This window comes from Urocampus carinirostris, chromosome 7, assembly GCF_059441175.1.
Source record: "Urocampus carinirostris isolate Australia breed hairy pipefish chromosome 7, RoL_Ucar_1.0, whole genome shotgun sequence".
NCBI lineage: Eukaryota > Metazoa > Chordata > Actinopteri > Syngnathiformes > Syngnathidae > Urocampus > Urocampus carinirostris.
Window position 1 is genome coordinate 37383691 of NC_142355.1, and position 13843 is coordinate 37397533.

Below are 13843 nucleotides of genomic sequence, written 5' to 3' on the forward strand. Positions count from 1 at the left end.
GCATTAAATACAAAATGTATTTATTTCACAGCGGTTACATGAAAAGGAATCACAATGTAACCATGATTATAACATGTTTTGGGCCTGACTAGTTGCCAGTAGTTGAAATACATGAACAGTCACCAATCAACAATTAAAAAGCTCTAGTAGAAAAAAATGGCCTTTAGTAAAAACCTTGGTCGTTTAAAATACATTTCAAACACAGTTTAGAATCTTTAACGTGTTTTGGGGGAAAAACTACATGAGCACAAGAAAGCTTTGGATTTAAAAAATAATCCTCAGAAATTTGTACCCGAATGAAAAACACCACCATCGAAATAAACGTCAATCAAACCGCTGGGTCGATCGGTCCTGGTTCTGAAAGAGAATCCTCTTTAGAGAGCAAGTTGTTCTTGCGGAGGTGGCACGCCCGCTGGTAAGGGGGTCTGATGGGCGGCTGGGTGGGAGGGGTGTACTGGTATTCCTTACTGGGGTCCAGCTGGAGACAGACATGACCAATTCAAAGTTGAATCCATATAAATACGCATTTGGATCGAGTGCGGCTTCACCTGTAGTGGGTAGGTTCTGTCGGAATCGTAAGCGCTGAGATCTCCGCAGGCCAGAAAGGGGACGATGATGCGGTTCGGACCATCGAGTTGGTTGAAGTCGACATCTGTTAAAAAAAAAAAATCAACTTAAAAAAGCTCCCACGGAGACGATGTTTGCTGAATTCTTTAAAATGTAACTCTAAATCAAAGTACTTAAGATGAATTAAAGTAAAAAGGTCTAATAAAATCACCCATAGAGGCAGTTATAGCATAGAATGGAACTGAAAGGGGGCAGCACGGCGGCGCAGTGGTTAGCGCGTGTGCGGCACAGTTCTGAGGTCATGAGATCGAACCTCCTGTGTGGAGTTTGCATGTTCTCCCCGTGCTTGCGTGGGTTTCCTCCGGGCACTCTGGTTTCCTCCCAGACTCTAAAAACATGCATGTTAATTGGCCGGTACAAAATGTCCCAAGGTGTGAAAGAGTGAGTGAGTTGTCTGTCTCTGTGTGCCCTGCGATTGGCTGAAACCAGTTCAGGGTGTCCCCTGCTCACTGCCCGAGGATAGCTGGGATGGGCTCCAGCACCCCCGCGACCCTATTGAGGATAAACGGTGAGATAATGGATGGATGGATGGAACTGAAAGGTGTGCATTGGAAGGAGACTTACTACCCAAATTTCCTGAGCCTAATGATGTATTTTTCCGCGTAAAATCTTGCGTGCGACAGTACATAAAAGTAGCTGCGATTCAACGCCAGCAACGACAAAAGAATGGGAAAACGACACACCCGGTGAGCCGATACCTGGAGTTGGTCGGACAGGGGCTTAATGTAGAGGCTACCGGGGCGAACTACTAAAAAAGCAAAGTAGCGATTGTAAAAGAGAAACCTTAGGACTCAGAATCACGGAATTCAGAGACTTTAACGGCTAAAGAAGGAAAAAAAAAAAAAAAAAATCAGAGATGTCCGAATCAGTGCTGTTTGCTTATATGAGCAGCTATGGGAGACGAATGACATTGAAGGAATTAGCAAGCTTTATTTAAAAAAGCCAATAATAACAAAAGCAAGCTTGCAGTCAGCCATATCATGCAGCCAAGTGTCTAACATGAGTGGCTGGAGAAGAAACAGCGGTCATTTTTGAAAAAAAAAAAAAAAAGATGTCAAAAAAAAGGAGTCATGGAACGTTCGATTGCATGACCAGTATTGCGGAGTGAGTGACACTAAAAGAGGAAGCTGGATCAGCTAACGAAACCAATAGTGGCTAGCGGTGAGCCGAAACCTGCAGCCAAGTGACAAACAAAGGTGGCTAGAGAAAAAACAGTAAAAGAAAAAAAAAAACAAAGCGGAAGATGCTCGAATCACGGAACTAAGCAACATTTTCTTTCATGGAGAACTCTGGAAATTGTTTTACAGCGAGCGGCTAAAAATACAAATATCATAGCAGTAAGCCATAGTCACCAGCCAAGGGATTGACGTGAGTGGCTAGAGAAGAAAATAATAAAAGCAAAATCGGAAATGCCTAAATGAGGAGACTCAGCCATCAACCATAACATTCGGGGCTCAGCTGTGATAAGTGCTAAAAGCATCATCTGAACAGGCTAGCTTCACAAAATTGTCATTCAGGCTACTGGTGAAGTGAGATGACGGACAAACATTTCAGCTTTTCAAGATGGTAATAAAATTTACAAATTTTTAAACGTAAATTTCTTTGAATCCATGTGTTTTTACTTTTCATTTTAATCATTGTATTTAAAAAAAAAATAACAACTAGGAATTATTATAGAATACATAACGGGGCTTGAAAGTTGAGGGTCTAGAGAAGGAAACGGTGAAAAAAAAGTGAAAGATGCCTGAATGACAGGGCCCATTAGATTTGGGGTAAGTGGTTGTGAAGTGCTAAAAACACCACAGGCACAAGTTAAGTGTCAGCTTCTTTAGGTGGTGGAATATAAATGACCCATTTATAAACCTAACATCATGTTTATGAGCTAATACATGTGTTTTCATTTATTATTTGAATCAATCGGGTCAAATGAGGTTTTTTACACCACTTGGGGTCGCTATATAATACACACTGGGGTTTTTACCAGTTTCATTCATCGGCCAGAGCAACAAAAACAAAAAAATAGAAAATCTCACCATAGGAGTGATCCAGAAGAGGGTTTGACATGTTGGGCACGTAACCTTCAGGAGGACAGTAGTTCTGGCACACCACAAATGCTTCTGATAGCAGCAGACGAGAATATTAAAAATCAAATAAAAGCGATCCAAAATGTCAGCAAAGGCGAGGACCGACCAATGCTGGAATTTCGGCTGCTGCGAGGTTTGGCGCAGGTCACGCTCCCGAAAAAGATCTTCAGCTGAGAGTACAATAACGTCACGTCTTTGCCTCGGAAAATCTGTTATGGGGAAAAAGAGGAAAAACGAAAAAATGAACAATTAATTGTCACAGTCTTGTTCTACGGACAGACTGAGGAGATTATTTCTTCCTCATGCCATGAGGCTCTTTAACCCCACCCGGGGGAGTAAAAGCCCACATTAAACCCCACCCCCACATTTGCATATTACCCTATTTTGATTACAGTGTGTATTTTCCGTGGCACTATTTAAATACTCTATAGCAAAACGTTATATTGGGTATTTATGTATTATATTCCTTTTACTTTATCATTGTTTTATTTTCAACACAAGGATACTGCTGGAAGTGTGAATTTCCCTACGGGGATGAATAAAGTATCTATCTATCTAGAATCAAAACATAAACCCAATTTGAAGCATTTTCTACCAAGTTTAGATAACATTAAGATTAATGCATTACAGCAGGGGTCCTCAAAGAGTCCAGGGGGAACGCAAGGGTCCGTCAGGGGAGGGGGTGGGCACGTTTGACATCAGGGAACTTCGATTTCTTTTTTAACTTCTTTTATCTATTCAGAGTGCAATTGCACCTCCACTACACTAGGGGAGCAGTGGAGCTTACTTGGCAGTGTTCTGTTTACATCATAGGTCTTGAACATGCAGCCTGCGGGCCAAACCAGGCCCACCAACACAAATGCAGCTAAGAAGTAACAAATTTTACATTTTTTTTTTCTCAATCACAACTTCATGTCTATTGTCAATTTACCTTAACTGTACTGATGGAAATAATCAAAAGAGTTCTTTAAAAGCTCAATAATGTATTTAATATAACAAAGTCATAGAAAACCTTCATAGTTTTCTTTTCAATATTTGATACAATAACTAGTTTAAAAAGAAAGAATATATAAAAAACAATAGTTAAGAGTAAAAAACAAGACTAGAGTAGAATAGGTCAGAGGAACGCCATTGGCATAATAATACTATAAATGATAACCTAAATCAATTCCCGTTGAACATACGAAGAGCGGAAGGGTAAAAACTCTCTTTAAGACGTGAAGTCTTGCTCACAATGGAGCGAAGACGGCGACCTTACGGCAGGTAATCAAAGTACCGTATTTTCCGCACTATAAGGCGCACCGGGTTATAGGGCGCACCCCGAAAAAAATAGTTTTTGGTCCTATATTTGACATACCGTATTTTCCGCACTATAAGGCGCACCTAAAAGTCTAATTTTTTTTCAAAAGGTGACCGAGCGCCTTATAACACAGTGCGCCTTATATATGGCTCAATATTAAATTCGCAAGGTCTCGCAACTACGAGAAACAGCCGCCGACTCCATTTTTCGCGCTGTGCATACTGGGAAATATTAAACAACGATTCTCTTTCATACGTGCGGGGAGACAGCGCCGGGCGACATACGCCACCATCTGTCAGTGGATCGTAAATGCATGGGCTGATATATCAGTCTCAACTGTGGTCCGAGCTTTCAAGAAGACGGGAATTGTCCCCGAACAGCCAGACAACATCAGCGACACTGACTCAATTAATGACGACCTTGATGAAACGGAGCCGGACGTGTTGGATGGCCCATTCACTGAGATGGTCAATTCGAACACTGCAGAAGAAGAATTCGAGGGATTCGTCGATGAGGAGCTTATAGAGTGATCTTTGTTTTTCTTTTGTGTGTTTACGTTTTACATTTTACAGTTATTATGTTATTGCTTTATTGTTATTGTTTTGCACTTGTTGTTTTTGCACATTACGAGTGTCACTTTATTGCGATTGCACTAACGTTTCATTTAAAATAACAGTATCAGACGGTTTTTTTTTTGCGTGTTGACTAAATGGAATAAAAGTAAAATGATATGCCTTGATGTTGTTCAAAGATGTTAAAGATGTGTCACGAAAATGCTTTACCCCAGAGAAAATAATAAAATGGCTGTTTATTTATTTTGGGAGTGAATGGAGTTGTGGAAAGCTTGTTTGTTAACAATAAAGTTTGACCATTTTGAATGTTTTGTTGCCATTCCCTTTAGCGTGGCAACATCTAGAGGTTGCATAACGTAACTACATTCTCTACTGTAGTCAAGTCAAGTCACATTTATTTACCGTAAATAGCCCTTAATCACAAAAATGTCTCGAAGGACTGCACAGGATTACAATTACAAAATTGCACAATTACCTGATCTTAAACCAGCATGCACTTATAGCGCCTTATAATGCGTCTTATGTGTGGCAAAAGTTTTAAAATATATCATTCATTGAAGGTGCGCCTTATAACACGGTGCGCCATATAGTGCAGAAAATACGGTACATGAGACGCACAGGATTATAAGGTGCTACAATGGGAACGTCGACAAACAGTCACATTCCGAAAGCTTGCAAAGAAGCAAATACGTGTCGTAGACACGTGCGGATGCGGTGTCCGTACGATGTCACTGAAATGCATCGTTCCAAATATCATTCGGAAGGTTAAAGTCTTGGGATTCAAGAAATGCCAACCATTCCTTAGTTTCTATTTTCTTTTTCGCTCGCAACTTTACTGTGCATATGACAATAAACACTTGGAATTGAGTTGAATTTAAAAATAGACACTCCATTCCATCCATTATCTGCACCGCTTATCACAGAAACATCGAGTTCAGACTGAAACAAGATACAGGGAAAATATATAGCCAGAGTAGCTCACCGAAGTCGTTGTGTTCAATAATAATGTGCAGCCATGCTGCTCTTATATCCGTGAGTGTAGTAAATCCAGGAGAATAAAATATTTACAAATACAGAATAGTAAAAAACGCTTTCTGTATGCAGTCAACCACGTGCTATACACATTCATCTTTTTCGGCCAATTGCAGGCTTTGTTTTGCCGCTTCAGCCTATGCCAGCCTGTAAATGATAAAAAGGATCCGCCCCTTGACCTCCGAATAACTTAAGCCAATAGTGATCGATTCAACTGATGATTGACACATCTTTTTCGGCCAATTGCAGGCTTTGTTTTGCAGCTTAAGCCTATGCTAGCCTGTAAATGATAAAAAGGATCCGCCCCTTGACCTCCGAATAACTTTAGCCAATAGTGATCGATTCAAATGATGATTGACACATTGGTTAGCCAATGAAACGCCGGTAAAAAAATCCCAGCATACACCGCGGACTACTTGGCGTTCGGGGGAAAATCTAGTCGGCGGCTGCAAGTTAGTTGGAAGACTTTGCGACTTAATATTGATCCATAAATAAGGCGCACTGTATTATAAGGCGCATGGTCAGCTGTTGAAAAAAATAAAGGCTTTTAGGTGCGCCTTATAGTGCAGAAAATACGGTACCTGCGAGCAGGGTGACTGGGATAGTCTACAATTTTTAGTGTTCGCTTTCTAGTTCAATCGATGTACTGTAGATACTTTGCAGGGACGGGAGGCCAGTACCTATTATTTCCTCTGCTGTCCTCACTACTGATTCAGTCTTTGACCATTTTTTCTGATTGAGGCGACCAAACCAGACTGTGATGGACCTCGTTAAAACGGATTCAATGATAGCACGATAAAAATTGACTAGAATGGATTGACGGACTCCTATCTATGGGAGTTGCGTAGTGATGATGTCACGTCACGCTTTCCTGGGGCCGATCAATCTTAAAAATGTTCTCGCCCGTCGATTATTTACGATTTTAATTTTTTTTAATCGGAAAAACTTATTTTTGGGATGCAACCGTAATACCGTAGTGGGTTCAAGAAAACCGTACTTATTACGGCAGAACCGTAGTACTTGGCAGGTATGTCTGTGTATTATTTGCCCTCATGTAGGTTTTAGATCAGGGGATTGTGTCATAATAGTCTGTAGTTTGCAATGGCCTTTGATCTGTGCAGCCCTTTAAGACTCCTTGTGATTAAGGACATCGCAAATAAACATGACTTGACTTGACCCTATTGTTGCCATAAAATCCAGAAAAAAATGAACTGACCTTAGCAACAAACGTTCCTCCTGGTTTAAGCACGTGAGTGGTGATGTTCAGTGCCTGAAGAAAAATACGAAGGAATAAATCCTGAACAAATGACCTCACGCTTCTAGCAACTCACAGCCAAGAGGAGCTGAGCCTGAATGTACTCGTCCACGTCGTGGAGGCCCGTTACTGTGGCGACAACAACAACACGCGTTTAAGGTCAGGTTTAGCGGCGAAGGGGAGATCGTCAAGTAAGTTTCCCACCATCGGGGGCGCCGTCACACACCACCAAGTCGGCCGGCCGGCCCTCGAAGTGGCGGACGATCTCCTCTGCCGTGGAAACCTGCGAATCGGTGGCGTGATTCTCGATCGCTTAGGAAAAAAAATAAAAAGGAATTCATCCTCACCTTGGTGATGTCTCCTTGAATTTGAGTCACTCCTGGAAGAGGGGCCATGGCCTGGAGGTCCACCGCCACGATTTTAACCTCCTCGCCGCTTTCAGACTTCTCTCCTTGAGGTCTAAAAAAAAAAAAAATCCTGTGTTCCCTAAAACATCACGCAATTCTCAAAAAAGTTCAAAATATAAAAAAATATGGCGTACTCATATGCAAGCAAAACCAATCGGTAAGAAATTAATCCAAAAGGTGTGTGATCTGCAGGTACATTAATGGGGTAGTGTGTCATATTTGACCACTAGATGTCGCTGTATTGTGTAGTGCAACCAAAAAGCTCGATCAACTATGGAAGCTCAAAGTGACAAACTTGTAACAACTTTGTTTTTTTTTTGCCCAGCTGAAAACAAAAAAAATAATATTTTTTTAAATAAAGAATAAAACAAAAGTAAGAAAAAAAGAGATAAAAAAACGAACAGTAGAAAACTAAAGAAAATAAACAAGAAAATAGGAAAGGAGAAAGTAAAAAAGGGGTAAAAAGACAGACAGAAAAGCAAGGAAAAATTAAGGAAAATAGAAACCCGTGAAAAAAGGGCAGAAGAAAAAAAGGGAAGGGAAAAAAAGAAGCAAGAAAAAAAAATGACAGATGAAAAAGGATAAATAGTGCTTAAAATGCATATTTATATAATAGTCTAAATATTTTGCTTATTTTTTTAATCAATATAATGCATAAAATAAATGTTTTTTTTACCACTTAACTGCGCTAAATAATACACAATGTCCCTTTAAACTTTCATATTAAGGCAAAAGCCTTAAACTATCAATTGGCTGTGAGTTTGAGACACCCGCCTTACAGTGTGACATAAGAGGCTTTCTCGGCCTCTCATTACAGCAATTTCCCAACCATACAACAACAAAAATTTTGCAGTGTTTGTATATATGACAAGTTACATCTTTAAGGTGCCTGTCTGAAATCTGTTGACATCATGTAAAATACTAGCCCAAAAAAATATATAGGTGTAGAGCCGCAAAAAATTACATGAAAGCCTTATAGAGAAGGAAACACATACTATATCCATTTATGGTCATTGGAAAATGTTAAGAATGTGTCCTGTTTGTTCTCCTACAGAAACAAAATATTGTTTTTTAATGATCAAACATTTACAAAAGGGGGCCACTAGAGAGCATCAAACAGACATCTTGCGACTCCAGGGAAAGTTTTTTGCGTTCGTGGAAAGTAGGTTTGTCAAGCTGTTTTACATACGTGAACCATTTAGACCGCAATGCCGTCGACGCACATGCAAACACAGGCAGAATAGGGGTGGGGTGATCGATTAGCCAATGAAAATACAATGCATGATGAATATTCGAGAAGTAGGGAAACAGCAGGAAGTAAACCGGGATACATAGCACAGACGCTCCCCTACTTAGGACCATTTGACTTAGGATAAACGGTAGATACAAAATTATTTTCCGGATGCGGAAAAATATCCGGACATCGCTGTAAATTAGATTTTGTATTGTGTGCTCCTTTTTCCGAGTACAGCACAGTATGTCGCGCTTCTTTCCGCCGCTAAAGGCGTGTGGCGCTGTGAGAGCTCACCCAGCATCCACCCCGAAAAAGAAATCCGGCTTCCACTTCCTAGTGTGTAAACATACTATACAGTATCTCCAGCGCGCTAAGAACTTTGACATATTTATTGTGTAATATCTCGTGCATCCATTCAATATGGTTGGTGTAAAGTGTCAAGAAGAGGCGAGACTTTATTTTATTTTTAAATGAAAGTGGAATAAGAAAGCTTGATGCGGTTGAAAAATGGTTGAATTGCTTTTTTTTGGGCCAGTTTCTACCACGGAGGAGGAAGTCGTCTAACCCTTGAAGCTCATCTTCCAAAAATAAGTTCAACGTAACTTTATTTATCTTTAAAGAGCATAATATTTTATGAAATGTTTATTTTTTGTACAAAACAACACAGGTTACTCTTATAAACCTTAAACAGACAAAATATAGCACTGAAGCAACTTACTAACGAATTCAACTTACGAATAATCGTCGGGAACCTATCTCGTTCGTAAGAAGGGCAGTGTCTATAACCCCTTCTGTTCTATTTAATTTTGTTATTTTAACGTTCTTATCTGGAGTTCCAGGGATTGGGAGCAAACAACCAGAGGTTTCTATTCCCCACTATAGTTATTTCACTTTGTAATCCCCACCTTGGAACTGGTTAATGTTGTATCTCGGGGCTCTATTGTATCTTTAGTTGCACCTGAGTTTCCGACTGAGAACTTGACTCCAGCTTCCTGGTGCTGCACAAAGATCCACAGCTCTGTTTACACCTGATATTACAATAATTAAAAACAAAATAGAATAAAAAGGCAAAGCCAAGTTAGTACATTTAAGGATACATGCTTTGATAGACAGATGCACAGTTTGACATACCAGCAAAGAGATTGAACTCCTCGTCCAGTTGCAGAAGCTTGAAGGCGCTCCTTGCTCTCCAGCCTTCCTCCTTGGCCAGACGATAGTAAATGTCCCGTTTGTCTTTGGACGAGCGCCCCATCTTGATCGGCCTCTTTTGGACAAAATCGCATTACAAGATCAAGATCTTTATGGACATGATAGTGAATGGAAAGGCAAATATTTGATGTATTGTACCACCTGGCAACAACTGGGAAAAAGTGCAGTGGTAACGTAGCTTTCGAACGTTCAGCCCCCGACCAGTATGTTCTAGAAGAAAGTGCCTTCACTTTCAACAAAATTTCAGCTTTTGAACATAGATACTTTATTCATCCCCGTAGGGAAATTCACACTTCCAGCATTATCCTTTAGTTGTTTATTAACAGATCAACAGGATGGGCTCGGGGTTCTGTGTTTTCAACGTCCCTGAAGCAGATGGAAATCTTTGTGCCCAGGGTTACACCACCTCGTGTTCACGAAGATAGCGAGTCCGCCTCCTCTCCGCTGCCCGGGGGCTTTTGTGTCTCTGACTAACAGCGCAGAAGCCGGGTAGCTCCACGTTAGCGTCAGAGGATGCTAGATGTGAGCCACGTTTCCGTAAAACACAGCAAACTGCACTCCTTGTACGCTTTTCTGTTTTTTGTCTTATTTGGTAGAGAGTTCACATTTACCATGATTACGGACAGTACCGAAGACTTATAACGCCGCTAGCCGCTTAGCCTTAGCTCCGGCTCTGCATCCACGATAGGGCCCCCTCATCACGCCAGCACGAGAATTCTTCAGGGCAAGGAGCTGATTCCTCAAATAAACGCATTTTTGTGCATTAAAACCATATGTCGTTTTGTGCGTTAAAACCATATGTCCATAGGATAGAAGGTAATCCAAAGTGTAGTTGTCAGCGGGTAAATAAAAAGTCCAGATACGGGCAACAATCGAATGTGTTTAAAAGGGGTTTACTTTTAGAGCCAGTCGCGGCTGCTTTGAAAAGTTAAATCCGAGAACTTGTATCTGTGAAAAACATGGTAGTGTTCCACCTATATGTTGTTTTTATCTAGAAAAAATAAGAAAACACACAAACACAAGGATAGAGAGAGAAGTTATCAGAGAACTGCAAATTATTTCAATAAAGTGCTTGAAAGTGAAAAAGAAGTTTATTGTATTCGTTCTGCAGTATGCCAGTGGGTAGAATGAAACAAATGATTTAATTGCGACAAGGCCAGTCTTTTTGGGAGGAAAATGCATTACCCTGAAGGAAAAAACATACAATCACAAGTCACCTTAAGAGGTATGTCAATCGTACCAAAAGCGTTAGATCAGAAGGCAGCACGGCGTGCAGTGGTATGCGCGTGAGCGGCACAGTTCTGAGGTCATGAGATCGAACCTCCAGTGTGGAGTTTGCAGGTTCTCCCCGTGCTTGCATGGGTTTCCTCCGGGCACTCCAGTTTTCCCCCCACGTGAAAAACATGCATCTCATGTTAATCGGCCAGTCCAAATTTTCCCTAGGTGTGAATGAGCGAGTGAATTGTCTGTCCCTGTGTGCCCTACATTGGCTGGCAAACAGTTCAGGGTGTCTGCTGCTCACTGCCCGAGGATAGCTGGGATGGGCTCCAGCACCCCCGCGACCCTACTGAGGATAAGCGGTGCAGATGGAGTTCTATCAAGGTTTTATTATTGTTACAAATAAATATAACAATCAGTGTTCTAATAATGTACAAGTTTCAGACCAAATTGCTGGTCAGAGTTTTTATCCCCAAAAAATTGACTTTTCATTTGGACCAGAACGAATTTATGAGTTGACCTTTATTTCTTACGTGAGGAAGGAATTCAAAATCATTTTGGGACATTTGCAGGGATGTGATTTGACCAAAGTGAAATTATCTGAAAATTAGCGGGGGGGGGGGGGGGGGGGGTGATTGCTAGCTGGGGGGGGGGGGGGGGAACCAGGTAGGACCAGGGCAGTGCCCTGGTGGGGGGAAAAGTGGGGCGAAGCCCCCCCCCGGAGCTCATGGGTTTTTTTAAGTACTTTCAATGCACTCAGATGACAAAGAAATAGACAGGACAACAGCATAAATTTTCAATGTATATTGAACTATCCCATATAAAATTACAGTTTAAGTCAACTCAAAATCAGTCACATTAAAAAACATTTCCCCAACGCCACTATCTTAATTGTAAAGAAGATGGTTCCAGTGGCAAGGGAGACCCTAGACGACCGGCATCTTTCTACAACTGCAGGCGGCTAACGGGATCCAGGTCTGTAGGAAACCGCCTCAAAGCGTGCCGCCACCAGCTTTTGGGATCAATAAATTTGAAAAGTTTACCACCTACCTCAAAATTCACGACTCTATCAGCAACTGGTACAGGTTGTTGGGGTGGATCACGTCTCTTTATTACCGCTTCCGATTGTGATGTCAATAAGGGATGGAGGCCGTAAAGTTTTGGAGTTTTCGTTTGGGCACCGAAACTTCCAGCGATGGAATAATTTGTCGTTCTTGACTGGAGTTCTTTCACGTGTTTTTTGCTCTTTGCGTGACTTTCAAGAGCTTTGAAACCTCTCCCACCATAGTCGATGGTATCATGACACCAAATGCAAAGTGCTTTCCCGGCACGATCGATCTTCCGAATAAAGTCATTGAACAAATTCGTCACAGTCTTCTTTCCAACATTCGTAGATAATTCCTTCTCCAACCAGTCCCATCGAAACTTGTTTTTTACAATCTTATCAATTTCTTTAGCTCGCGGAGCATCTTTGCGTTCGATCACGGACATCTTTCTTTAAACACCCGGCAAAAACGTGTGAGAAATGAACAATGGCACACTCCTATAACAAGCGCGTTTATTGGTCAACACGAGACTTCAACCAATCGCAAGTACGTTTCATTTCAGTTACGGAAACACTCAAATGGCATGCTGTCGAGACGAAATCGTTTTTTTTTACCAATTAAAACACCGGAAATTTTAAAATTTTATTTTTGGAGATAAAAAAAAGCGGAATTCCGCGAATTAGCGGAAAAATCACATCCCTGCATTTGGTCCACGTTGTATGGGATAAACACAACCCGATTTCAGAAGTTTATTTTTTTCTTGTATAGTGTCTAAAACGGGCCAGGTCAAATTTAAGTCCAAAATCCGATTTCCATAAGACGTCAGTTTGTTGTCGTTTATCAAATTGTACTGTGCGTGTGTGCACACGAAATATATTTCTTCGATTCCCCCTCACGTGACTAAATAATAAATACGAATTAAAAATACAGGATGATGCAGATATAAGTATTAGGATAAATGTATTTTATATAATACCTTGTTTCAAGAGGAAAAATAAATAGTAAAATGTTATACTTACGGCTGAAAGAGCTTTTGTATGATTTCCGGTATTAGGACCAGAAGGTGCGCCCCAATCCGCCCGTTTAAAATGTATCATGACGTCGAATTTATGAGATGTAGAAAATCCAAAAACATTTGAATGTACTATTTAAAACAATGAGTTCGACTAAATATTGCATTAGTTGTATTCTCGCCCAACCACCACTTTTTATAACGTTACATACGGGTGATAAAAGTAACTCCACAAATATGGACAGAAGACGAGCTGGGGCGCACCTCTCTGAGCGGCGTGCCGAGTGCGAGCCCAAACTAGTCAGGTCAAACTGTCAGAAACTTCCAGGACATGAGCACGGAGGGGAAAGACACAACTGAATGTGCTGTCTGTGGATGCACTCACTTCTATATCATAGCGTCCCGGAAAGCTGGAATAACCTTTCACAGGTAAAAATGTTTTAAATTCTATTTATTATTATTATTCAGTGGCTAATTTTGATTAAATTTCCATAATTACAGCACGCATGACAAAAGAAGTTACATGCAGAAAAATCAGTTGTAAAATAAGCAAGTTTTGATTTGTTTATAATTTACATACATTGCTTTAAAAGGGTTGTTGACTCCACCAATGTGGCCGCCACGTTAGCACGCGAGATTGTGGGCTTTCGTGGCGCGCTGAGCTATAGCTGTGAGTAACTCCACTTGATTTCGAGTATAAGGACCCCTACCCAAGAAATTGTCCCATTCCGCCTGTTCAAAATGATAATGACGTCGAAATATGTTAAGGGATTTCACGTCTTTAGGTTTCATTTATCTCCTATTGTATTTGCAATTTTTATATGTTTTAATGCTAAATAATGTAAAA

General features: G+C 40.8%; 1 protein-coding gene across 4 annotated transcripts; it reads right to left on the reverse strand.

Moving 5' to 3' along the window:
• Positions 1 to 3: 3 nt before the first annotated feature.
• Positions 4 to 13712, reverse strand: ftsj1 (FtsJ RNA 2'-O-methyltransferase 1). Of its 4 annotated transcripts, none has more exons than XM_088340864.1 (12): positions 13577 to 13712; positions 9643 to 9775; positions 9470 to 9539; positions 7218 to 7329; positions 7075 to 7153; positions 6947 to 6999; positions 6832 to 6885; positions 2818 to 2920; positions 2661 to 2744; positions 881 to 955; positions 549 to 652; positions 4 to 478 (listed from the first exon to the last, which is right to left on the reverse strand). In XM_088340864.1, exons 2-12 carry the CDS (start codon positions 9761 to 9763, stop codon positions 329 to 331), a joined length of 1005 nt encoding a protein of 334 aa, XP_088196990.1. In that variant the 5' UTR covers positions 9764 to 9775; positions 13577 to 13712; the 3' UTR covers positions 4 to 328. The 4 variants fall into 4 exon arrangements, with proteins under 4 accessions (XP_088196990.1, XP_088196988.1, XP_088196991.1 ...); XM_088340862.1 differs by lacking the exon at positions 13577 to 13712 and adding an exon at positions 13004 to 13295; XM_088340865.1 differs by lacking the exon at positions 13577 to 13712 and adding an exon at positions 9862 to 11501.
• Between the last annotated feature and the right edge of the window lie 131 nt (positions 13713 to 13843).